Source organism: Podarcis erhardii (assembly GCF_964252035.2).
Source record: "Podarcis erhardii genome assembly, chromosome: Z".
NCBI lineage: Eukaryota > Metazoa > Chordata > Lepidosauria > Squamata > Lacertidae > Podarcis > Podarcis erhardii.
This window is the reverse complement of record NC_138504.1, coordinates 28,061,712-28,086,776: the sequence shown is the minus strand read 5'-3', so window position 1 is coordinate 28,086,776 and position 25,065 is coordinate 28,061,712. Positions and strand designations below refer to the sequence as shown.

The following is a 25,065-nucleotide window of genomic DNA, read 5'->3' as shown; positions in this document are numbered from 1 at the left end:
ATCTTCCAATTAAGCCTTAAGAGACAGGAAACTGCAGTCAGCAAAAATAGACAGTGCTTGTGTGACTCCACACTTTTCAGTTTCATAGTCTCATCCCCACCCCCACCTCTATTTTCTCCCTTGCAGCGAGGCAATGCGGGTGAGTACGTGTGGGGAAAGTGGGTGGGAAACAGTTCAAGCTGTTGGATACTGTCACAGTGCTGTGATAGAGATGGTTATGGGAAGACAGAATTGGCAGGTTTACACTAGCGTCGTTCAGCGACTCCCTAAATCTGCCAAGTGCATGGCAACAAGCTAACGTTACTGCAAGAAAAGAAATCACTATTAAGCCACGGAAGACAATTCACCTCAAGTCTTAAGGATGATGGCATGTCCTCTGAAGATTATAAAGGGGGCCTGAAGCATACTAGAAACTTTCAGGAATGGAATAAGTTTTACTGCCACCACCACCATCATTGGAATATGACGTTCTGCTTCATTTACACTTGTATTATATATGCCACCTGCAATACATTTCTGGGTCAAGTTTATAATGCTGTTTTCAAAGCCCCTAGCTGGTTTCAGTACAAGCTATCTAACTGCCCCAGTACCATCTTGTCCACACATCAAGAGAGAGAGAGAGAGAGAGAGAAGATAAAACAATGTTTTAAACTGTAACTGTTTTTAGAATATTTTAACTGTTTTATAACGCTGTATTTTAAAAAATGTATTTGATGTGTTTGCCTCCCTGGGCTCCTTTGGGGGAAAAATGGCAGGATATTAAATAAATATGTAATAATAATAATAATAATTTGTGATGTGGGCAGTCCACATGAATGCCTCAATGTATAGCAGGCTACATTATGCGTATAAATTTTGGGTGTTGTGGGGAGAATCATGCTATTTGGGTCCCTGCATCCACAGGCAACCCCATGGAGGGTGAGTGTCTCATTCTTAAAACAAAACAAATTCCTTCCAGTAGCACCTTAAAGACCAACTAAGTCAGTTCTTGGTATGAGCTTTCGTGTGCATGCACACTTCTTCAGATACACTGAAACAGAAGTTTCCAGACCCTTCTATATAGTGAGAAGGTGGGGAGGGGTATTACTCAGAAGGGTGGTGGGAATGGGTGATTGGCAGATAGCTGTGATGAGCCTGTTGACGACTCTTAACGACTGCAATAGGTCTTACAGGAAAAAGCAAGGGGTGAGAAGGTGAAAAATGGCTTTGTCATGTATAATGAGATAAGAATCCAATGTCTTTGTTCAGACCAGGTCTCTCCATGGTTTTAAGTTTGGTAATAAGTTGCAATTCAGCAGCTTCTCTTTCCAGTCTATTTCTATTCAGAAGCACTGTGAAGTGTTATTAAACACACAATTTTAATAAACAAATAGGAGTTATGAACCTGGCGGGGAATGCTGTGCCTTGCCTACCACCACCACCAGAGCAGGGTAAGCATCTCCAAGCCGTGTGTTTTGGTTTGGTTTTTTAATAACCATTTTTGTTTGTTTCTGAAACAGGCCTCTCAATCTCCAAAATGGAAGTAGGCAGCAAGTGATTCACTGGAGGCTGAGGAAATTTGTCTCTCCAGTGATGTCTGTGACGCGAGGCTCTTGATACAGTACAAGAGAGTCAAGGCACATAGGAAAGATTATCAGATCTGAGCTCATGCCAGCATCACAGCACAGTCAATTAAAGGCAGGCCACCAGAGTCTCTGGCATTTTTGTTTTATCTGGCTTGCAAAGCACCAATAAAATTACTTGCTAGTATATGGTGGGAAATGAATTGGTCTGTTTCCTTAATGTTCTATTTATGGAGGTAATTGGCACTGATAAAAAGAGGGTGGGGGGAAGGCTGGAGGCAATAGGGTTTTCATCAGTGTGTTGTTTATAAAATTATATTCATTATCTGAAAGTTTTGCTTAATGCAGACACCCTTGGACTTCATTAAAGTGTTTGCGCAGGGGAGTTTTTTCTAATGGGTCTTCACAGGGAAAATGCTTGAAATCCAAGCCTCAGATAGTTTAGCTTTATGAATCTTAGGCACAGTTACCACAAAGGTTAGGAACAAAAGGAAAACCAATACTGTACAATTTGCACATGTGCACACACATACAGTTTTTATCGTGGTCTAGGGAAGGGGTGGGGAACATTTATCATCCCAAGGGCCACATTTCTTTCTGGAGTACCTTTCAGAGGCAGTATAGGTAAGGCCAAAGGCAATGTTTGCAACAATTGATGTCACTCTTATCTTTGTACAGTAGGCCTCATCCTAGCTATATGTTTCTATCTACCTGCACACACAGAGAGACACCTTTCCATCCCCCATCAGTGGATGCAAGGAACTGAAAGTTTAGTGCCAGACCCACACTCTTTTATGAGACTGGTAGGACTGGGGTATGGGGAGGAACTCCTTCTTAAACCCTCTAGAGACCCACTGCCATTCACCACAGATCTGCCTTTCACAACCTCTTGTCTTCCAGATGTTGTTGGACTGCAGCTCTCATCATTCCTGACCACTGGCCATGTTGGCTGCAGAGACTGATGGGAATTCAAAAACCATCTGGAGTACACTAGGTTGAGGAAGGCTGGTGTAGACAATACTGAGCTGGATTTTTTAAATCTTATTTTTATTGATTTTCAAGATAAGAATACAAATGTAAAGAAAAGAAAAACACCCCCTAATACTGAGCAAGCTGGATTAATGGTATGACAGGCAGGTATAAGGCAGGCAGGCAGGCAGCAACATAGCTATAGAAAGGGCTTTTCCCCCAGCTGGAATTCAGTTCCAGCACCTCTCAGATGGGCACCACTGCCATTCTAAAAGAATGAGGGAGGTGTTCATGGTGAGCTCCACCACCATTTGTTTCCTAGAAGAAAGCATCGATTATAGATATAAATGCACATAGATAGATGGATGAAGACTACAGAAAACCAGCCTGCATTGTGCTAACCACACTTTCCCCCGAAAAAGGGCATTTCTCCAAAACGGGAGAAAGTGAGGTAGGAATTTCATGCATTTCTGCTTTGTTTGGGGTCGGAACCATGGAGTGAATAGCAAGTGTGGCTGGAATGGTGGAGAGCAAAAAAGAAAGACAGCTGAGCATTTGGATGAGATAAGGGATCTCATTAGCTGGGTGCCCTTTGCAAGAGTTCTCATGGCTGGAAGCGCTTCTTGCACTTTCTCAGGCTCAAGACCAAAAAGCTTTCTGAGTGAGTCGTGCAATTTCTGAGAGCTTTAAAAATAAAATGAAAACCAGGGAAGGGGGACAAGTGACATCATCACCACAGTCGATAAACAGAGAAGATTTGAACATGATCCCAGGGTGGAAGAATTCCAAGCACGTCAAAAATTCAGTGCTAAAAGGAAATCAGTGCTTGAGATGTTTGAGAAAGGAGGCTATGTTTTATTTTATCATTACTAACACAACTGGATGTAGTAGCGGTTGTTATGGGGAGTGAACATGGGGAAATTGTAACCGATCGTATATTGGTTTCTATATTCAAAAATTAATTTAAAAAAAACAACACAAAGAGAGAAAGGGGGCTTTTGAGTGAAGCCACTGAAACTGCAGGAAATCAATACTCCGTACCTTTAATTTATTGCCATGTCTTATGTACTTAGGTTCAATGGACTTGATTTTATTTGCTGGGTAGGTGATTTCACGGCCAATGGTTTCTTCCACTTTGATCCTTTCCCCTCGTTGCTTGCATCTGAAATTTTTTTTAAAAGGAAAAGGAAAAAGAACAAGAATAAAAATAAAAATAAGCTGAAATGGCAAATCACATAAATCTGTGCACCTGACTCGAGACATGGACACTTTTCTAGCATGGCAATCCAAGAAAATGGACTTAGGGTTTGAAGTAGGAGTGAGGAACCTGTGGTCCTCCAGTTGCTGTTGGACTCCAACTCCCATCAGTCCCAGTCAGCACAGGCAATTCTCAGGGGTGGTGGGAAGTGGAACCTCCTAACATTTGGAGGGCCACAATTTAGGAAAGCCTGGAATAAAGGACATAAGAAGAACCCTGTTGGATCAGGCCAAAAGCTCAGTGTTGGAAATAAAACAATAATGCTTGCAATAAATTACCTGAACCAGTGGGGGGAATGATAGACAGAAAGGCACTGGTTCCTTCTCTTTTAGTAACCACCTGTTGGTAAAGTAGACTTCTTCTCCTAGTGAATTAGCTCAAGCCAGTTGCAGTATTAGTTAGCCCACGTGTGATTCCATTTTGGCCACATGTAAAACCCATCCTTAGAATGGCTTTCTTTGCCATGAGTAATAAACATTACATTTTCTTTACACTTTCAAGCAGTCTCACCAGACCATTTCTTTTCTGTAGACTGCTGCAATATATTTACCAAACTCCAGAAAGTTCTGGGCCCAGTGCCAGCTTACTAAAGCTACAGAAGGTTTCTGAATGAAAGAACAAAGGCTCAGGCCAACGTTAACAGGCATGCCTTGATCCCAAAGTTGCAATCAGGAGATTTCCATGCTTGGCTGTACATAATCTAGTTGCATTTGGATGATGAAGGACTTCTGGAAATGGTGAAGACTGAAAAAATCAGTGTAAGGTGCTGGTACCATCGCTGGATGGGAAACACATAGGGCAAAGACTCTTTTAATCCAATGTTTGGCTAATTTCCAGCAAATACACATGGAAAATGAAAGTATTGAAAAGGGAGTGTTTCTAGCCTTAAAAAATCTATATGGGAAATCAGGAATTAAAGATCAGAGTTACAAATAATTGTTTTCTGCTTGATGAAGGGAAGGAGATTGTTCTATGAAACAAATGGAATTATTGCTAAATTTGATGGTCAAATTAAGCGTTGCTGGAGGAAATCTAGACCACCACCCTGTTATTACAGTGACAACCATATGCTTATGAGAAGCCCACAAGCAGGAATTGAGAGCAACAATACTCTTCCCACTTGCAGTTTCCAGCAGCTGCTATACAGAGGCACGACTGCTTCCAATGGTGGAGGAAGAACATAGGCACCCTAGTTAGTAGCTTATGTATTTTTTACATACTGCTTGAACCTTTGCCAGAACAGGGTACCAAACAGGTTTGACATCATTGGGCATCTGCCAAGGACCACATCCCAGGAAGGGGCCTTTCCAGAGTCCTCTTGGACTGGCTCACCCCCCTTGCTATCTCGGCATGATCACCTGCCCTCTCTGAGGACGTGAGCAGTGATAAGAGAAAGCAGTGTCTTGCACTACTCTGGATGGTTATATGGACTGGGCCAGGAGAGAGGATCAAACAAGCAGATGTTGTATACTAATTCAGGTCATTGGTCCATCTAGAGCAGTACTTCCTACATAGACTGACATTAGCTCTCCAGGGTTTCAGGCAAGGGTCTATCTTTATCCTACCTGGAGATGTCAGGGATTGAACATTGGGAAATTTTGTATGCAAAGCAAATGCTCTAACTGCTGAGCTGTGGCTCTTGAGGTGGCAAGAAAATCAGTATTGATGACAGTGGCAAAGATGAGGTAGGCTCACACAGTTCTTGGGACTAGGCCATTGAAAATAAACAAATGAAACACAAATTCAGTTATTATTAGAAATATAAATATAGAATACCTATTCACCAGCACTAAAAACTGCCCTTGAACAAAAACAATGGGGCAGCTACTTATTTTAACAATATCAGGTAAATAAGGTGATTTTTTTATTATTATTATTTTGCTACACTACAAACACCTTTCCATTTAAGGAAATTATGCCACAACTTAATAATGGAGCACCTGTTTTGCAAACAGAAGGTGCCAGGTTCAATTCCTGGGATCTCCCTGAAGGGTGGGGTGTCCCCTGACAGCCGCTACCAATCAGTGCAGACAATACTGAACTAGATGGGCCAAGGGGCTGCCTTAGTATAAAGCAGCTTCTTCGGCCCCTGTAATTTCCTGGTGGCTTTTGCAGTTTCCTGCAGACACAATATCACTCAATGAGTGCAAAGGAGACAGAACTCTCTGTACGCAGATTGAACAATGTCAGAAAATCAGGACATTAGAAAATAAAAATGGGAGCAGTGGGGAGTGGGGGTTAGGGGAAATGAAATAGCAACAGGAAATGAAGGAAGGGGTGTTTTTCTCACAAGAGGCTTCCCCTCCAGCTTCTGTAAGGAAAGATAAGGCTACTTTGGAGGTCAAGTGGAGATACAAACACACTTTGCCATTGTGTTTAAAGTGATAGAACCACAAGCTGGGCATTTTCATTATTTGGCTTAGTTTACACTCCTGAGGTCAGCAGAAACACTCAAGATTATATTACTCTGCAATCCTGTTTGTCCATTGAACAGGGTGGGCCTTACATGTAAGTAAGCCTAAAGAGGACTGGACTGTAAAGATGCTTAAATCCCTACTTGTAAGGCAATTTGCATGCAAAATGTGTCGATGTGGCATTTTAGCTAATGCATTGCCATGAAAAGAATGCCTGACTTGTTCTGGATTATCTAGACAGACTTCAATCTGGTTTCAGGTCCAGTTTTAGCACAGAAACAGCCTTGGTCAGCCTAACTGATAACAACAGACGAGATGATGTGCAGATGTTGCACTAGTGCCTTGAAGCCGTAAGGCTGAAAGGGAGTCAATAATATAAGGTTAAATGCTGGTAACGACTGGAGGTGCTTTGGGTGGGCGTTTCCAATATTGGGTAATTATGTGGATGATCTGTTCTGGGAGGGGTTGCACTGAGGGAATGGGTTTGTAGTCTGTGGGTAATCCTGCAGTGGTAGTCAATGAAGCTTAACTTAGAGAAGACCTAATGAAATTAATGAGCATGAATAAATTGCAACCATTAATTTCAATAGGTGTATTTGTATTGGATTCCAACCTGTCACGGGGTCCCAAGTGGCATGTGGCAAGGAGTGCTTATGCCAAGCAAAACCAGCATTCACACCACAAGTTTAAAGCACTAAGATTCCACTATAATTCTCATGCCTTCTCACAAATAATTCTGGGAGCTGAGTTTGTTAAAGGTGCTGAGAGTTGTTAGGAGATCCTGATTCTTGTCCCAGAGCAACAAGTCCCAGAGTGGTTTAACAATCAATCCCCCTTCACAGAAAACTCTGTGAATTATAGCTCTGCAAGGGAAATAGGGGATCTCCTAGCTACTGTCAGCACCCTTAACAAACTGCAGCTCCCAGAATTATCTGGAGGAAGCCAGACAAAGTGGTATTATAGAGCTTTAAAGGTATGGTGTGAATGTGACCTTAGGCTGAGTTGCCAGTTATGGCAAAAACAGGCAATGCCTCTGGTATGCAGGGTCAGTTGAAACAAGAGGTAGAGTTCTATATTGGCAAAATTCTTCATCTGTAATTTTTGACATTTTCAATGCATACCAAAATTCACATTAAAAATGCCTACTTTAAGGCAAAAAGCACACAAAGATTCATATTTTAGGAAAACATACACTAGTTGTTTTTAAATGCAGATTGATTCCCAAATTCGATGGGATGTACTTGTGTATGAACACATGCAAAACTGATCAGAAATAGACTGATAGCATCAGTCTATCATGGGAAAAACAGGAATTTTGTCACACTTCCTTACACTCCACCCCACTCTCCATATTTCTGTTTTCTTTTTCTTATTTATCCCTACCCAAACCAGGGGGCATCTTATTAACATAGATTGAAATAATGCAAGGAAATCAGATCCTGTCATGGGTTGCAATAAATCTGTTTTATTACTTATGTGCACGCACGCACGCACACACCAGGAGGTTCTCCTGGCTGCTCCTCCAACGAACTATCACCAGTCATGACCTTGGACAAATTAAGCTGCAATCTCAACTTCAAATATTTTTTCCATGGGTGTTCTTCAAATGACAGTAAGCCTCCCCATCCCAACAAAAACATCAGAAAAGAGACAAGAGGGGGCCCATTTGGCTCTTTATATTCCCCCATCTGTCCTTTATTTTTAAGGGTGGAAAACCTGACTCCAGCCTCCTTGCTGCACAGAAGGGTGAAAGTGCAGGAGGAGATGTTGGGTTTGGCTCCCAGACATCCCTCCTGGTGCTCACCAAGGGAAGTGCTCCCCATTCAGGCCTGAACCAAGGCATCTCTCCATGGGTTGCTCTGCTAACATTTCAACAGGAACAAAGGAAACTTGTCTGTTTGTTTAGAGAAACTGTGCCGAGCAGCACCTCATGCCTAACTCACTTAATTCCTGTTTGGTAGATCTGGGATTCTTTGTCCCTCCTCTAACCCCACACAGAGAAATAAGGCAGTTAGGGGGTTCCTGTATCTTATGCCTGCCGGGCAATATGTTTTGAACAGTGAGTGAAGTCAAGGATAAGAAGCTGCCCTTCACATCCATGCAGAAGAGGCATGGGGATCTGGCACACCAGGCCTGCACAGCTGCAACCCACCAAGCCCAGCCCAGCTCACAATTATGAGCTGTGTATCGTACGCTCCAGGGACTTGGGCTGCATTCACATGGCAGTTTATTTCATTTCCTTGACCTTTCCCTGCATCAATTATGATGCGGCTCTCAGGCTGAAAGGATTCCCCCTCCTAGACTAGCATCTTGTTCTCACAGCGGCCAATCAGATGCCTCTGGGAAGCCTCAACGCAGGGCTTGAGTGCATCAGCACCCTACCCTCCTGCAGTTCCCAGCGACTGGTTTTGAAAAGCATTTCAGCCTCCATCAGCAGAAGTAGAACATTGTCACTGTGACCAGTAGCAACTCATGAATTTATCCTCTTTTAAAGCCATCTGAGTTGGTGGGCATTGAGAGTGAGGAAGAATGGGGGCTAACCAAGGGGTTAAGTGCTGAACAGTGTTCTCTATAGCTAGCTGATGCAGAATTAAGACTAGTGGCAGACTTTGGGCTCTCACATTTCAGCGCTGCCCTGTAAAACACAAAAATTCAGCGCCCCCATCTCTCCTGCTTCATTTTACAGCATTGTTTTGGTGCCCCCTACAGTGTGGCGTCAATGTGACTGCACCGGTTGCACCACCCAAAAACCACCTCTGATTAAGACTCATAGGAAGAAACATTGTTTCTTTTTAAGACAATTGTATTGTCTCAGTTCTGTCACTAACAGACATGTAGAACACTGTGATCATTTCAGTGTTCAAAACTGTGGGAGATATGCAGTCAAATCTAACAATGCATTTTCTTGCTAGTTGGCATGTGAAAGGATTAAGACCATAGAGCTCTACTGCCAATAGGCAGACACAGACAATAGAAACGCAACTGGTAGAGAAGACTCAGTGTGATGTCAGTTCCTCTTCGCTCCTGGGAGGGAAGAAGCAAAAGAAATACCATATTTACTCGAATCTAATGCTCACCATTTTTGGCCAAATTATGTTGCGAAAACTAAGGTGTGCATGAGATTCGCTGGCACATTTACATTCACCAGCAAATACTATTTTTGGTTTCAAGGTTCCGGAAATTGAGGTGCATATTAGATTTGATGGTGCATTAGACTCAAGCAAATACGGTATTTCCGGTGCCTTCTCTCTCTCTCATTCTCTTCAACCAGCCATGAAGAAGGACGTGCCTCTAAACACTCCAGCATCAGGCACCTGCTAGAAGCAGAAGCTGTTTTTGCTGTAAACACAAGTATTTAACCTGCATTTACTTTTAATGATGTTGCTGCTAAGGACAAATGCTTGACTGTGAGTAAAATATATGTTTTAAACTTACTTTTCAGTCTGTGGCCTGTTTCCTTGATAAACCTAATTTCTTTGCTTTCACTTAACCTGCTTAAGAGGGAATTTAAACTCTGCTCAGCCCCACATTTTTAAACTCAAGCAGTAAGCTGATTCTTTTATCTGTCTGTTAACCTACAAATGTGGCTCTGTAGGGGGATAAAATATAGTTAATTATATCTCCTCACCTGCCTAATAAAACCCATCAAAATATCATTGGACTTCTGTTGTTTTGCCCATTTGTTCTTCTCCCCTTAACATCTCATCTTGGACTGGCAGAATCTACAAAACCAGCCTGGTATCTGTTCTGGCCTGAAGACCCTACAACAGACATTCTGCAGGGGCCTATTTATTTGCTTCTGAACAGCTGTTGCAGTTGGAATCTCTGAAAACTCCAAAACTTCACAGTGGGGTGTGTGTTTTTTGTAGCTGTTTATTGGAGGGGGGGTCTTATCCCTTTGGAGTTAATTTGGCAATTGGGGAGCTTATTTCAAAGCTACAAAACTAAGATCAACTTCATAGTTTTATGTTCACTGATCTTCAGTTCTGTCAGAGGTGAAGCGTTTAAAAAAACCCTGAGGTTCAAGGATTGGAGCTTAAAGAGCTCAATGAAGATTCCTGGGGAAGGAGGTGAAGCCTGTCCTTACTGGGTGACTTACCGGTATCTTCAGCCCAGGGTTCTTAATCTTGGGTGCAGTCAGCTCAATCCCTCCTTCCAAGTGGAAGGAAGTAGAGGATCCTGGAACTGGAAGGGCATGCTGGGAAAAGGGGTCATTTAAATTTTGGAATAGAGGTGGGGATGGATGGAAATAGATCCTGTGCAAAAAAAACAATGGGCAAATGGGCAAATCTGTCAATTCTGGTTTCTTAGATGATGCTCAGAGCTGGGGTTTTCTAATGTCACCAAGCTGCAAAAAATGTGTGTAGGTGGAAACACTACTGACTGTGATTATCAAATGCAGGCAGAGATGGAGGTGCTGCTTCCTTTTCTATCCTATCCTTAACTTCTAGTTGGTAAAAGTTAACTATCTCAAGATGATGATGACGACGCAAGTAATAATGATAGTATTTCAGACAAATCCATGAAAGAGAGTGTCTACTAGCCATGATAATAAATGGAACTTCCATGCCCAGAAGCAATATACATTTCAGATGCTGCATTCAAACCATAGGGAAATATTGTTAGAGGTGATGGGGATTTTTGTTATGTGAACTGACTTGACTTGTATTCCAGGGACTAATGCACAGATCACAACACAGCTCTCCATTGTATTGCAAACTATTTAGAATGTTGCAACACAGTCCTGGGCTTAAAAATGGATGCCAAAAAGATGCATACTTCGGAAGGAAATGCATACAAAACTGCCTATTTTAGGAGGCAGCAGGTCTCTGAATACCAGAGTTGATGTTGCTAGCAGGCTTCCAACAGGCATCTAGTTGGCTGTGAGAATAGAACGCTGGGCCAGATGGCCTTTGGTCTGATTCAGCAGGGCACTTCTGATGTTCTTATGGAAATGTGTTAAAGTTAACTGTGTATTTTAATCTGTTTTCCAGAAAACAGATTAAAACAAACCTATGGACCACCACATGTGAAACTGACTAGGAAAGAAAACAGAAAGATCTGTCCACCTGTAAGGGTGCTTGTGCAGTGGTGTAGGGTCCTGTTGGCTTGACGGTCATATCTGGCTGATTGGTGGGGGAAGCCAGATGCCAAACTAGATGGATGCCTGAGCAGGGCATTTCTAGTGTTCTTATGTTTTTGACCCACATTGTCTTTACCAATTTTCTTCCACAGCTTAAGAGTTGAAGAAACACCTTCATAAATTAATGTCCTGCAACCTCTAGTTGCATTAGAGAAAGCATTAGCTCTCTTTCCAGGACTTTAGTGAATAATGTTTCATATATCACAGTCTTCTGGCATCTTCAGTGCAGAGCCCTATGTTAACAGTCAGGGAAATGACTTGTGGGCAAATGGTTATTGATTCAGATCAGCACATTACAGTGATAACTTACAGGTTGTCTTCATGACTGCATGGCTCCCATTCCCAATGTATGGTGGGCAGAGGATTCCCACTTGATGTGCACTGGAGGCTCTGCTCTTCTCCTTTTGTGACCAGCTCCATTTTAGAAAAATCTGTCTCCTTTTCATAAATCCTGGGTCTCTCTGCAAGGAAAAAGCAAATTTGTCAAAGGACCATTTTCTCCAGAAAGCTGCAGGTAAGCAGAAGAAAAAGACTGACGGAAAGAACTTTACGAATCATGCATTCTGCCATAGAGCGTGTCCAGGAACTAGAAACTGGTCTAAGAAGCCCATGACACACCTCACTGGCCAGGCCCCAGGCACTCTGAATGTTTTTGTCTTGCTGAAATTTGTCTTTGATTTATGACAGTCCACCTATGCCGCCCCCCCCAATCAGGATGTTGCACACCAGAGGTTCTAGGACACTTGATTAACTAAAATTATATCCCACTCCTCTGCCCAATATCTAGTTAGCAGGAGCAGATCACAATACTGTGCTGGCACCCACAAATTTATTTAAAAGTTGAGTCTCAGGAAAGAAATGTTTTATGCTCCCCTCAAGTAGTTTAGTTGAGGAAATGCAGTGATTGATCACATTTCCCCAAGCTCTGTTATCTTGGTATAAACATGGAATCAGGTAGATGGTGAAAATAAGGAAGCTGTCAGGGTGCTGGGGAAAAGGCCATTGCTCAGTGGTAGAACATCTGCTTTGCATGCAGAAGGACCCAGGTTCAATCCCTGGCATCTCCAGGTAGGGCTGAGATTGTTCCCCATCTGAAACTCTGGAGACCTAGAAAGCTGCTCCCCCTCAGTGTTAACTATACTGAATTAGGTAAAGCAATGGTATGAGGCAGCTTCCTGTCTTTTTCCCATCCAGGTACTAACCAGGCCTGACTCTTCTTAGCTTCAGAGATCAGATGAGATTGGTTGTGTTCAGGGTAGTACAGGGTAGTACAGTCGTAGACATCTTCCTTTGTGTGTACTTCTTTCTGTGTGTACTTTTTAAAAGGAGACCTGCATCGTTCCACACAAATGCAGAATTGTATGCAATGTCACTCCCCTCCATTGTCTCCACTGAATACCCACCAAAATATACATACCGCAGGATTAGTCTCAGACATCATAAACTACCTATGAACAAAGCACAGCATGTTCCTATGAGCGCTCATCACAAGAAACACCAGGAGACTTAGTCTCCTCTAATTTTAGTTTCCTCAGAATGAACTCAAAATAAAGAATATTACTTCTTTTTTCTTCCTCCTTCTACTTAAAAAACAAAGAAATAAAAACAAAAGAGGCTGAAGGCTCTCTGACCCCAGAAAAAAGAAATGGTTCTGAGTTCGAGGTGAAAAAAAAGTCACCTCTCATTGTGCATGGATGTTTTCCCCCTATTCCAAGGCTGATTCATAACAGGAAATCGAACAGATGTATCCCTTTTATACCCACAGTTAGAGCTGTCCAATTGGGGGCAGCTGCTGTACTTTCAGCCCTTTCGACAACCTGCGGAACGGTCCACAAATGAAACTTTTTCATTTTCTTTTCTTTGCTCCACAGTTTTTTCTCTCTCATCTTGTCAAGCAGGCCCCTAAATATGTAAATACAAGCTGTTGCCTTCCACATTCATTTCCCACCCCGCCTGACAATTTCCTCCAACTTTGAGCTCTGCTCTCGTATTACAGAGATAATCAGTTTGATCCTGTGGTTTCAGCCCTGCCTAGGTGCCCTCGTTTCTAAGACCTAGAATGGGGAACCTCTTTGCCTTGGTAGCCACCTGCAAACCTCCAAGGCCTTTCTATATGGTATGGTATGGCTCATTTATATGCCACTTTTAAGCCCCCAAAGCTGTGAACAACATAGTGTGCATCTCCAGTTAGAACTGGGGTGCAGAACTTCCAGCCTGTGGGGTGAATGCAGTGCCTATCTGTCCATGAGGCAAGGTGAGGCTGTTGCCTCAGGGCAGAAGGCTCTGGGACTGCAGTTCCCTATCCTTGCCTCAATATCCTGAGATTGTCTGGGACTTGATTGCTTAGGACTTTCTAGAATGAAAAGAAAGCATTTGTTTGTATTTCAGAATTAAAAAGAAATATATTAAAATAATTCATTTATATTTCAGGGGGTAACCTTTTAAACTTGTGATTAGGGATTTGGCAAAATCAAAGCAAATGAACATGATATTCCTGTTTTCTCTCTCTCTGAAGGAATCAATAGAACAACAATTCAAATATCTGTTTTTAGTAAGTATTGCCCCCCCACTTTAGGGTTAATTAATATAATGAATAGCATGATTCAGAAACCCCTTTATAACTCCAGAATAATTTTTATATGCATTTTGTTATTAAATATTACTCCAACTCTGATAGTGAAGCAAAATGATTCATTGAATAAAATAATAATTTCTGGGGAAACAAATGAGTAATTATTGACTTTAAAATGAAAAATGGGACCATTGAAAACATTTTAATTCTTTATGAAACAGCAACAATGGTGGGTTGTGCACATGCATATAACAATTATGAGGGGCACATTAATTATGAGGCAGAGATAAATAGTATGAGAATGAGTGACTTAAGGAAGTCCTTTGTGGGAGGCATATATAAATCTGTTTTGTTGTATGCTAGAGGGATGTGATTACTGTATAAGGAGTCAATCATAAACTGATAAGAGGTTACCATGGCAGCAACATTTTTTAAGCTACTTGTCAGGGAACTGCCATCGGAGAGACAGGTAGTGGACAGGCTACAGGAGAATAGGAGAGAATCTGCAGTAGAAGAGGGAACCAGCAGGGGGAGTGCAGGAGTCACAGCGGAGGGGAGGCTCTGGGATGCTTCCAGTGAGAGTAGTGGAGAGGTAACGGGACCCCCGTTGGGAACGCCCACCCTTCGCCGGAAACTGTCACGCAGAGAGTCTCGAAAGCGCATGTCTGTCAAAGAGCTTTTATGTTGGCGTAAATTCCGTAGACGCCCACTGTCAGATTCTACCAGCGACTGACGGAGTCATGCTTTGGGGGCTCCGTTAGTGCATCGGTTTGGATGACCAGCCAAACCCCAGAGGGATCAAGCTTTTACGCACAAGCAGCACACTATCCCACCACAGCAATCTGACAGTCTTTGAAAGCAGCTTGTGCAAGCAGAAGGCATCATGAGCGAACCATCCGGAACCGGAGGAGCAGGAGCGGGAGCTGGCGCAGATCCAAGCCTGGAACAAAGGTACAGGGCGTTGGAGGTCCAGCTGGCACTGCAAACGGCGAGGCTCGAGGAGAGGAGGGCTCAAGATGCAGATAAGGGGAAGACCACCCCACTTGCCAGACGGGTGCCTGGACTGGTGCAGAAATTTGGGGGGGATCCCCGGAACTATCAAGCCTTTAGGACAGAGATGCAATATGCACTCAATCTACTGTTTGATGACTTCCCCGACGAGAACTCTAGAGTGGCGTACGTGATTGGCCATCTAGAGGGAGGGGCGAGGGACTGGGTTCGGCCCCTGATGGCAGCCAATAATGAAATCTTAAAGGACACAATGAAGTTTTTCCGCGCCATGGACTTGATGTTTTCCAGCGAGATCGAGCAGGGAGTGGTGCGCAGGCAGTTAATGGCGTGTAAACAGGGGAGCCGATCTGTACGTGAGTACTGGACTGAGTTCACCATGCTGATTCATAGACTTGGGTGGGACCTTGCTAGTGAACCTATTCAAATGCTGTTTGAAGAAGGTCTCTCTCCAGCAGTGAAAGATGAACTTTCCCGGGCGCCTAGGGCGGAGTCTATGGATCAGCTGACTAAATCAGCGCTGTCCATTGGGGCACGCCAGGAAGCTAGAGCTATGGAAAAGCGGGAAGGAAAGGGGGAACGTTGGAAGGACTTCCGCATTCCAGAGATTCCGGAGCAGCCTTTCCCGCCAGCAGAGCCGATGGAACTTGGAACAGCGCGCGCGCGCGCAGTTTCAAACACCAGTGAAGGGCGGAAGAAGGAGGGAAAGAGCGGCAAGAGATGCTATCTCTGCCAGCAGCCAGGTCACTTTGCCAGAGTCTGTCCGCAAAGGAAGGAATGGCAAGGGATGGCGGGAACTGTTGGGGGGAAGGAGGAAGAAGAAATCACGGAGCCAGTAAAAGCCAACGCCTGGTTGCCAACATCAGGGCACAGCAGCCAGGCCAGGGAGTAATGAATGTGCCCACGCCGGAACCTCCAAGACCAGCGCTTGTGATAGAGGTGTTGCTGGAACTGGCAAACGGACACCCACTGAAGATAAAGGCGCTATTGGATTCAGGTAGCTCATGTAATTTCATGAGCAAAGAGTTTGCAGCTGCACACCAAATACAGACTATCCCATTGAGTAAGCCTTTGCAGGTTACCACGATTGATGGGAGGGAGCTGTTGGGAGGAGAAGTGAGCCAACAGACTGTACCAATGATAATGAGGGTGGCACGACACACCGAACTGATAGCGTTTAACGTAGCCACCTTGGGAGGAGCTCCTATTATCTTGGGTATGAGCTGGCTGGCGCTACACGATCCGCTAGTAGGCTGGCATCAGAGAGTGGTTTCCTTTGGATCAGCACATTGCCTAGAACACTGCAAGGAGGGAGAGGCTCAGGCAGGCGCCAGGGGCACTCTAGCAGGGATGGAAGTGATGGACAAAGGGAGGGTGCCACCACAATACGCTGACTTGCTTGACGTATTCAGCGAAAAAGAAGCAGATAAACTGCCCCCGCACAGACCCTTTGATTGTCAAATTACCTTACTCCCAGGAGCACAATTGCCAGTGGGCAAGCTGTATGCAATGTCAGACAGTGAGATGCAGGAGTTAAGGGAGTTCATTGACAAGAATCTCAAGCGAGGTTTCATCAGAGAGTCACGAGCGGTGGGGGGCAGCCCAGTGTTCTTTGTGGACAAAAAAAACACAGGCAAGCCCAGGCTTGTATGTGATTTCAGGGCCCTAAATGCAGTGTCAGAACCAGTGACTTTCCCTATGCCCAGAATTGATGACATTCTAACACGGGTGAGAAAAGGGAAAATTTTTACCAAGCTGGACCTTAGGGGGGCATATAACTTGATACGTGTGAGAAAGGGGGATGAGTGGAAGACCACTATGTTCACCCCCTTGGGGGCCTTTGAGTACACCGTTATGCCTTTCGGATTACAAGGGGGCTCCGCCTGTTTTCAATCATTCATGAATCACGTCCTGGGGCCACTGCTCTACAAGAACTGCGTAGCGTTCTTAGATGACGTTCTGGTGTACTCAGACAATGAGGAGCAGCATGTGCGAGATGTAAGAGAGGTACTGAGCAAGCTGCGAGAAAACCGGCTGTGGGTGAAACTGGAGAAGTGTCAGTTTCATACCAAGGAGGTGGAATTCCTGGGGTACCGGTTGTCTGACAAGGGATTGGCCATGGATCCCAGCAAGGTTCAAGCGGTACTGGAATGGAAAACACCAAAGACCAAGAAGGACGTGCAAAGGTTCCTGGGCTTCGGAAACTTCTATAGGAAGTTCATCAAAAACTTTGCCCATTTAACAGCGCCCATCACGGATTGTCTTAGTAGCAAAAAGAAATTTGTTTGGACGGGAGAAGCGCAACAAGCGTTCGAACGCTTAAAGCAGGCGTTTGCGTCGGAAGAGCAACTCTTGCACGTGGATCTACAACAACCAATGAGAGTGGAGACTGACGCGTCAGACCGAGCGGTGGGGGCCGTTCTTCTCCAGCCGGGAAAAGATACGTCTGAATGGAGACCGTGTGCATTCTTCTCGCGGAAGTTGAACAAATCAGAGAGGAACTACACAGTGTACGACCGAGAACTGCTCGCCATTCATGAAGCATTCCGGAAATGGCGGCACTTGCTGATTGGGGCGCAGCACAAGGTTCAAGTCCGAACTGACCACAAAAATCTGGAATACTGGAGAACAGCCCGAGTGCTGAACCAGAGACAAGTGAGATGGGCCCAGGAGTTCTCCAAATTCCACTTTGAGATTCGTTACGTGCCCGGCTCCGAGAACGTGAGGGCGGACGCTCTTTCCAGGAAACCTGAGTACTTAGAGGGGGAGGGAGCGCCTGAGGCAAGGCATGTAATCCCTGAAGACCGCTGGGTGTGTGGGGCGGCATTGGTGGGGCAGAGGGAACTGATAGAGGGTACGGAGAACGATGAATACGCCCAAGAGAAACTCAGAGAGCTCCGGAGGACAGAGGAGAACACAGGGGGGTTCGAAGAAAAGAACGGGGCGTTGTATTACAAAGGGGCACTGTACATACCCGACGGGGAACTGAGGGGCAGAGTACTCAAGCAGTTGCATGACAGCCCCACAGCGGGACATTTTGGACAGCACAAAACCATGTGGTTGGTTACCAGGGAGTTTTGGTGGCCCAAGGTGAGGGAGGACGTACGGGAATATGTCAGGGGTTGCGACAGGTGCCAGCGAGCGAAAGGAGAGAGGGTGGCGCCAGCGGGGCTATTACAACCCTTACCCACGCCCGAAAGGCCATGGGAGGCAGTATCCATAGATTTTATGACGGACCTGCCAAAATCCAAAGGCAAAACAGCTGTCATGGTGGTGGTAGATCAATTAACCAAGATGTGTCATTTTATAGCTTGTTCACATGCAGTCACAGCGGAGGAAACCGCCAAGTTGTTTGTAGAACATATTTTCAAGTTGCATGGCGCCCCCTTGAGGGTGGTCAGCGACAGAGGGAAACAATTTACTTCCAGGTTCTGGAGGAAACTTATGAGCTTACTGCACGTAGAACTCAATTTCTCAACTGCCCGGCACCCAGAAACCAATGGGCAAGCGGAAAGGGCAAATGGGGTTTTACAACAATACCTGAGGTGTTATGTAAAAGACAGAGAAAATGATTGGGTGGATAAGTTACCTCTAGCAGAATTTGCCTACAACAACGCGGAGAACGTGTCCACAGGGATGAGTCCCTTCCTGGCAAATTATGGGTGTCACCCCCGGGCATTCCCAGGAGAGGGAGGGGAGAGGTGGAGCGTGCCGGCGGCGGAATATTTTTTTGAAGAGATGGAGGCGATCCACCGTCAGCTTCAACTTAACTTAGAGAAAGCCAAGGAAGAATATAAGAAGCAAGCAGACAGAAATAGGAGGGAAGGTGAAACTATAAGGGTGGGGGACCGGGTGTGGTTGTCCACCCAAGGGCTACCGTTCAAGGGCGGGAGTAAGAAATTGAGGCCCAAAAGATTGGGACCCTTTGAGGTCATACAGCAGGTCAACCCAGTGGCATTCAAACTCAGGCTGCCCAGTCACATGAAATTACACCCAGTATTTCACAGGTCATTACTGTCGCCGTACCGAGAGGGACGCGAGTGGGGGGAGCGTGAGAGAGAGGCCACCCAAACGCCCGTGATAGAAGAGAGAGAGCGCGACATGAACGTGGCAGGAATCATTGATTCCAGGTGGAAGGGGAATCAGGTGGAATATCTGGTAGAATGGGAGGGGGAAGCAGAGTCGGAAAACACTTGGGTACCAGCAGAGGTAGTCAATGACGAGGTTTTAATAGAAACATTTCATCAGCGTTTCCCAAGAAAACCGCAACCCGTGGCTCGATTTAGAAGGGAACACTTTGGGACCACAGATGAGGAAGGAGAGTTTGAAGGGTTCCCAGAGTCAGGGGTGGGTGAAGAAGCCGACTCCGACGAAGAAGAGGAAGACGGGGAGAGAGACGGTACGCCGTGGCTGGAAGTGTTAGAATCCTCGGACGACGAGGAGAGTTCCTTCAGGGGCTTTCCGCCCTCACCGCCAGTGGGAGAGGAGGCGGGAGGGGGTGAAGGGGGCCCTGGGGGGGAGGTGGATGTCAGGGAACTGCCATCGGAGAGACAGGTAGTGGACAGGCTACAGGAGAATAGGAGAGAATCTGCAGTAGAAGAGGGAACCAGCAGGGGGAGTGCAGGAGTCACAGCGGAGGGGAGGCTCTGGGATGCTTCCAGTGAGAGTAGTGGAGAGGTAACGGGACCCCCGTTGGGAACGCCCACCCTTCGCCGGAAACTGTCACGCAGAGAGTCTCGAAAGCGCATGTCTGTCAAAGAGCTTTTATGTTGGCGTAAATTCCGTAGACGCCCACTGTCAGATTCTACCAGCGACTGACGGAGTCATGCTTTGGGGGCTCCGTTAGTGCATCGGTTTGGATGACCAGCCAAACCCCAGAGGGATCAAGCTTTTACGCACAAGCAGCACACTATCCCACCACACTACTGAATGAAATTAGTGCTTTGCTGAAATATGACACACACACCCCATTTCTGAGAAAGATACTTCCATTTTTCTGCCTCCTTCTCAGTTCAGTTTTAGAATTTCTTTGGAATTTTGATGGGTGGAACACAGGAACACAGAAAGCTGCCATATACCTGGTCAGACATTGGGTCCATCTAGCTCAGTGTTGTTGAGGCTGAGTTGTCCCTGGTGTCTCCAGGTAAGGCTGGGAAGACCCCTGCCTGAAATACACGAGGGCTAGAATGCTACTAGCCCAGAGATGGGTGGAAGAAGAAATACCAACAAAAGAAGAATGGCAGATGACACCACTGGAGTATGCGGAGATGGAGAAACTGACGGGGAAGATCTGAAACCAGGAAGATCAAGTATTTTCTAAAGACTGGAGTAAATTTGTAATTTATTTAAAAGACCGTTGTAAACAGTTAAAATCTTCGGCACAGATGTAATGACACCTGCAATGTGGAATTATTTATGGTAATGATGGTAATATAATAGATGGATAATGGTAAAGGTAAAGGGATCCCTGACCGTTAGGTCCAGTCATGACTGACTCTGGGATTGTGGCGCTCATCTCGCTTTACTGGCTGAGGGAGCCGGCGTACAGCTTCCGGGTCATGTGGCCAGCATGACTAAGCCACTTCTGGTGAACCAGAGCAGTGCACAGAAACGCTGTTTACCTTCCTGCTGGAGCGATACCTATTTATCTACTTGCGCTTTGATGTGTTTTCGAACTGCTAGGTTGGCAGGAGCTGGGACAGAACAACGGGAGCTCACCCCATCGCAGGGATTTGAACTGCCAACCTTCTGATTGGCAAGCCCTAGGCTGTTGTTTAACCCAAAGCGCCACCCGCATCCCTGGATAATGGTAAAAGATGCAGCAGATTTAAACTTAAACATGGAACCCATGGGGGGAGGGAAGGAGGTCCGAAGGTTAGAAAAAACCTTTTTATTTTTAATGTTTAATGGTTATGTTTCATATGTATAAAATTATCAAAAACCCAATAATAATTATATACAAATATATATAAAGAAATATGTGAGGGTTGCTGCCAGCTGGTGTTCAGCTAGATAGACCAATAATCTGACTCAATATAAGGCAGCTTCCTCTGTGTATATAAACAAACTGGATTCTTTAGTTTCCCCTTGCAGTGGCTGATGTGTAGCAACAGCCCATTTTTAACGAATTCCAAGATCTAAAAATAACTTGAGTTGCACTTTAAAAATCATGCATCTCCAACGCAAATTTAATAAGACAAGGACTGTGAAATGAAGCTGCTTTTACAAAAAGAATATTTCTTTAAAAGAGTGGGGTGGGGGAGAGATACAACCTACCACATCCATCTGGTGTGAATTCAGAGCTTACTAAGTGATACACTTGCAAAAAGCTAACACAAGGTGAACGGGTGTAACCAACATCTTCAGGCACAGAAGTAACACATTGCCACAAATAGCAAATGTATGGATTTAGCATGTTGGATGAATGAAGCAGCAAGCATACAGAGGTGCAACCAGTTCTCTGGTAACGTTCATTTCAGCCCATGACCCCCAAATCCAAGCTAGGATAACAAATGCCAAAACTGTTTTGACAATAGTCTGCTGGTAACTTTGACGAAACTAGAAAACTGTTCCATCTCTTTTTCAGCAAGTGGGTGTGACTGTTAGGCACTTTTGTAGCAAAGGGTTTATTGGTGTAATTAATTTCCAGTTAAGATGTGTGCCATGCTATCCAAAAACTGATGGTGGTTTATAGATGCATGCCCACTGCCTGATGACAGCAGCACTGGGAGGTGGGCAAGATTACATGTGCAAACCGAGGATCACAGGTCAAAAACCGCAGATGGAGTCAGTTTGCATGTTTGTGTGCAAATCACCAAATGCTAAATAAAGAAGTGATGAAAAATTGAGCTGACATGCATGTGTAGACAGGCCCTCTGTGCATATTTTCATGCTGTGAGAAAGAATAACAAGGCTGCTGAGCAGTGGGCAGACCATGAAGGGACCATGAAGGAAAGGAGGACGAGTATCGGGGGATATGGAAAATTCTTCCATCATCAAAGATATCCAACAACTTCTTCCTCCACTCCCACATTTCCTTAGCTCCATCTGCCAAATCACAGAATAGCGTCAGCTCAGGCTTACTGAGACTGCAGGTGTCTCTTGCATGGTACCCTGCTAGCATTACAACTCTAGCCAGGCAAAGAACTCCAGTGACGCAGCGGGATAATAGACTTGCCAAGTGATTAACCAGAAGTGTGTTTCTGAATACAATGATGCAGCTCCTCTTTTTTCAGAAGGGGGCAACATGTCAAGGGGCGATCGACACCTGGCAGCAACACTGTTATATTTCTGGCACTAGGCAAGGGTATTTTAGTTTTGCCTGTTATTTAAACAGGAACAAAGGATGCTGCTTTTACACTGTTGGTCCACTTAGCTCAGTGCTAGGTGGGTTGTCCAATCTGACTGGCAACCGCTCTTCAAGGTACCAGACTGGAGTCTTTCCAGGGACTGAACCAGGGGACCTGCTGCTAAGATACAGCCCTCTCTGTTCCAGCATTTCACTGACTTTTTTTGTATTTTGTCTTGGTTTTGTAAACTATTCTAGAAGCTCAGCTGAATGGCAGTGCCCAATTTTAAAAAAACAAAATAAGAGAAAAACCACAGTTGCTGTGCTTCTAATGCAATAGTGGAAACCTGTGGCTCTCCAGCTGTTGTTGGACTCAGCATGGCCAATGGTCATGGATGATGGGAGCTGTAGTCCAGCAACATCTGGAGGATCTCCACCCTTGCTCTAACAGCAGTGTGAGCAGCAGGAAACAGCCGGTGATCATCTTTTTCTCCAAGCAGTGAAAAGCATTACTAGCTAATGTCTGCATGTTAAAGGTAAAGGTAAAGGTACCCGTGCCCATACGGGCCAGTCGTGTCCGACTCTGGAGTTGCGCGCCCATCTCGCTTAAGAGGCCGGGGGCCAGCGCTGTCCGAAGACACTTCCGGGTCACGTGGCCAGCATGACAAGCTGCATCTGGCGAGCCAGCGCAGCGCACGGAAACGCCGTTTACCTTCCCGCTAGTAAGCGGTCCCTATTTATCTACTTGCACCTGGGGGTGCTTTCGAACTGCTAGGTTGGCAGGCGCTGGGACCGAGCAACAGGAGCGCACCCCGCCGCAGGGATTCGAACCGGCAACCTGACGATCGGCAAGTCCTAGGCACTGAGGTTTTACCCACAGCGCCACCCACGTCTGCATGTTAAGTTTCTGTTAAAGGCAGAGGAATATATGTGGGTGTTACCACCCTTCCAAAATACAACAGCTGCCTCTCCTGGCACACTCCTTCCTCCCAAGCCACCCTCCTGCCACAACTAAGGATAGATTAAACCTTTGGAGTTTTCCAATTGCAAATTCACACTCTTCAAACATACTAAACATGCAATGTCAAGTGTTACCCTTGTCTTTGGGTTAAAGTGTTAAAGGGCTTCAGGTCTGCTTTGATGAAAGGTGTAAAAGCTGACCTGAATAACAAAAGAATTTCCCCAGTGCTCCACTTGAGAGAAGAATCTCAAGGAAGGGTGTTTTTTCCTCCCTTGTTTTATACCTTTCAAATTTGTTGGTTTTACGCCACAAAACTCTACGGCCTTAAAAGAGGATTGGATAAATTCATGGAAGATAAGGCTATCAGTGATAGCCATGATGGAGGCTATGCTCTGCCTCCAGTCAGAGGCAGAAATGCTTTTGAATACCAGTTGTTGGAAACCCAAGGAGTGGAGAGGACTCTTGCTCCTGGGTCTCTCTTGCTGGTTTCCCAGAATGGGCTTCTGGTTGGCCACTGTGAGAAGAGGACACTGGACGAGATGGGCCATTGGCCTGATCCAGCAGGCTCTTCTTATGCTCTTATTCCTTGTCCTAAACCCTTGGAGAGCTGCTGCCAGTCATTGCACACAGAAGCATCTTTTTTGCTAAAAAACCTACATCTGCTATTGTAAAAACTTACATGGTCTGCTTCATCAGATGCAGTAACACTAACTGGAGCTTTCTTCCAGTTTTAAATAGCAGGTGTGTTGCATTGCACTGTATGGTTTCAATCACTGGTTTCATTTTATCAAATAGGTTTACATATAAATATAATGCAATAGATGTAAACCAATTTGATAATTTCGTTGTAAAGGTGAAAAACATTATAGAAGTTTCCTAAATAAACATATTAACAACTTTTTAAGAAACAAGAAAATTCTGCTGAATATTCAGATTTTATAATTTGGATTTAGTGGCTGAAATCTCAACACCCACCCACCACAAAACCAAAACTTAAATTTTGAAGTCAAATCCGAACGTTTGATCAGGTTTCTTTTTACAACTCTTCAAAAGGATGTTTTCTGATTGATGAGTGAAGGTATCACAAATATCTGCCAATTTTTATTACAAGTCCTCAGCTGCAGAGCAGAGAAGGCAGTAAGATGGCTGCAGTCTGTTTGTTCCATTTTGTAAAATGGTTCAACAAAGTTTCCAATTGTTTTACAAACTGAGAATAATATGCAGCTAGCTTCAACTGAAACGCTGCCGTTCCACAAAGCCTTGGAGAAGACCCAGAATATTCTGTTTATTTGTTCTAGGGTGAGAATTAAAAATACCCTTACCAGACCAAAAGTAGTTTTTAATCCTCCCCCCACCCACCTTTGCTTTGTACTCAAGTCTGGAGTAACTATTTTCTCCCATGTTTTTTCTTCTTTTTTCCATTTTTGGCTCACCAGGATGTATAGTTGCCAGCTGTTTGTTAAGATTCCCTTTTGTTCACTCTCTCCCCTCCTCTCTAATATTTCATGACATTTGCCGCCAGAAACTTTGGCTCTCAACAAGAATTTAATCCAACAAAACAAAAACACAGCAACCCACCAGCTTCTTGGACAGCTCTTAATGTGCAAACATATCAAGGAAGAATGGGTATATAAAAAAGGGGTCCAGTGGCCTCCAGGAGACTCAAAGAGACCTACATGCAAAGCAAGCAAGAGGGTTATATTCCTCATGCCAGATTAAATTCCATCTGTCTGTAGAGTGGGTTGGAAACATGGGTGGCCCAAACATAGGGCTACTACATGTATCTTTATACAGGAAGTTTAAGGAGGAACGGACTTTGCAACAATCCTTACATTTACGGATCAGTGAATCCATCAATTCTGGTTTACTCAGTTTCTCACATTCCAACCG

At 44.8% G+C, this 25,065-nt stretch overlaps 1 protein-coding gene across 4 annotated transcripts in view; it reads right to left on the bottom strand.

Moving 5' to 3' along the window:
* Positions 1-25,065, bottom strand: part of LOC309333435 (vascular endothelial growth factor receptor kdr-like) — a 198,271-nt gene that overhangs the window by 80,909 nt on the left and 92,297 nt on the right. For all 4 annotated transcript variants that reach the window (XM_081846914.1, XM_081846915.1, XM_081846917.1 and 1 more), the window contains exons 10-11: positions 11,657-11,807; positions 3,573-3,693 (exon numbers count right to left, since the gene is read on the bottom strand). In XM_081846914.1, the coding sequence (XP_081703040.1) occupies positions 3,573-3,693; positions 11,657-11,807 (272 nt within the window). The remainder of the gene's footprint in view (positions 1-3,572; positions 3,694-11,656; positions 11,808-25,065) is intronic.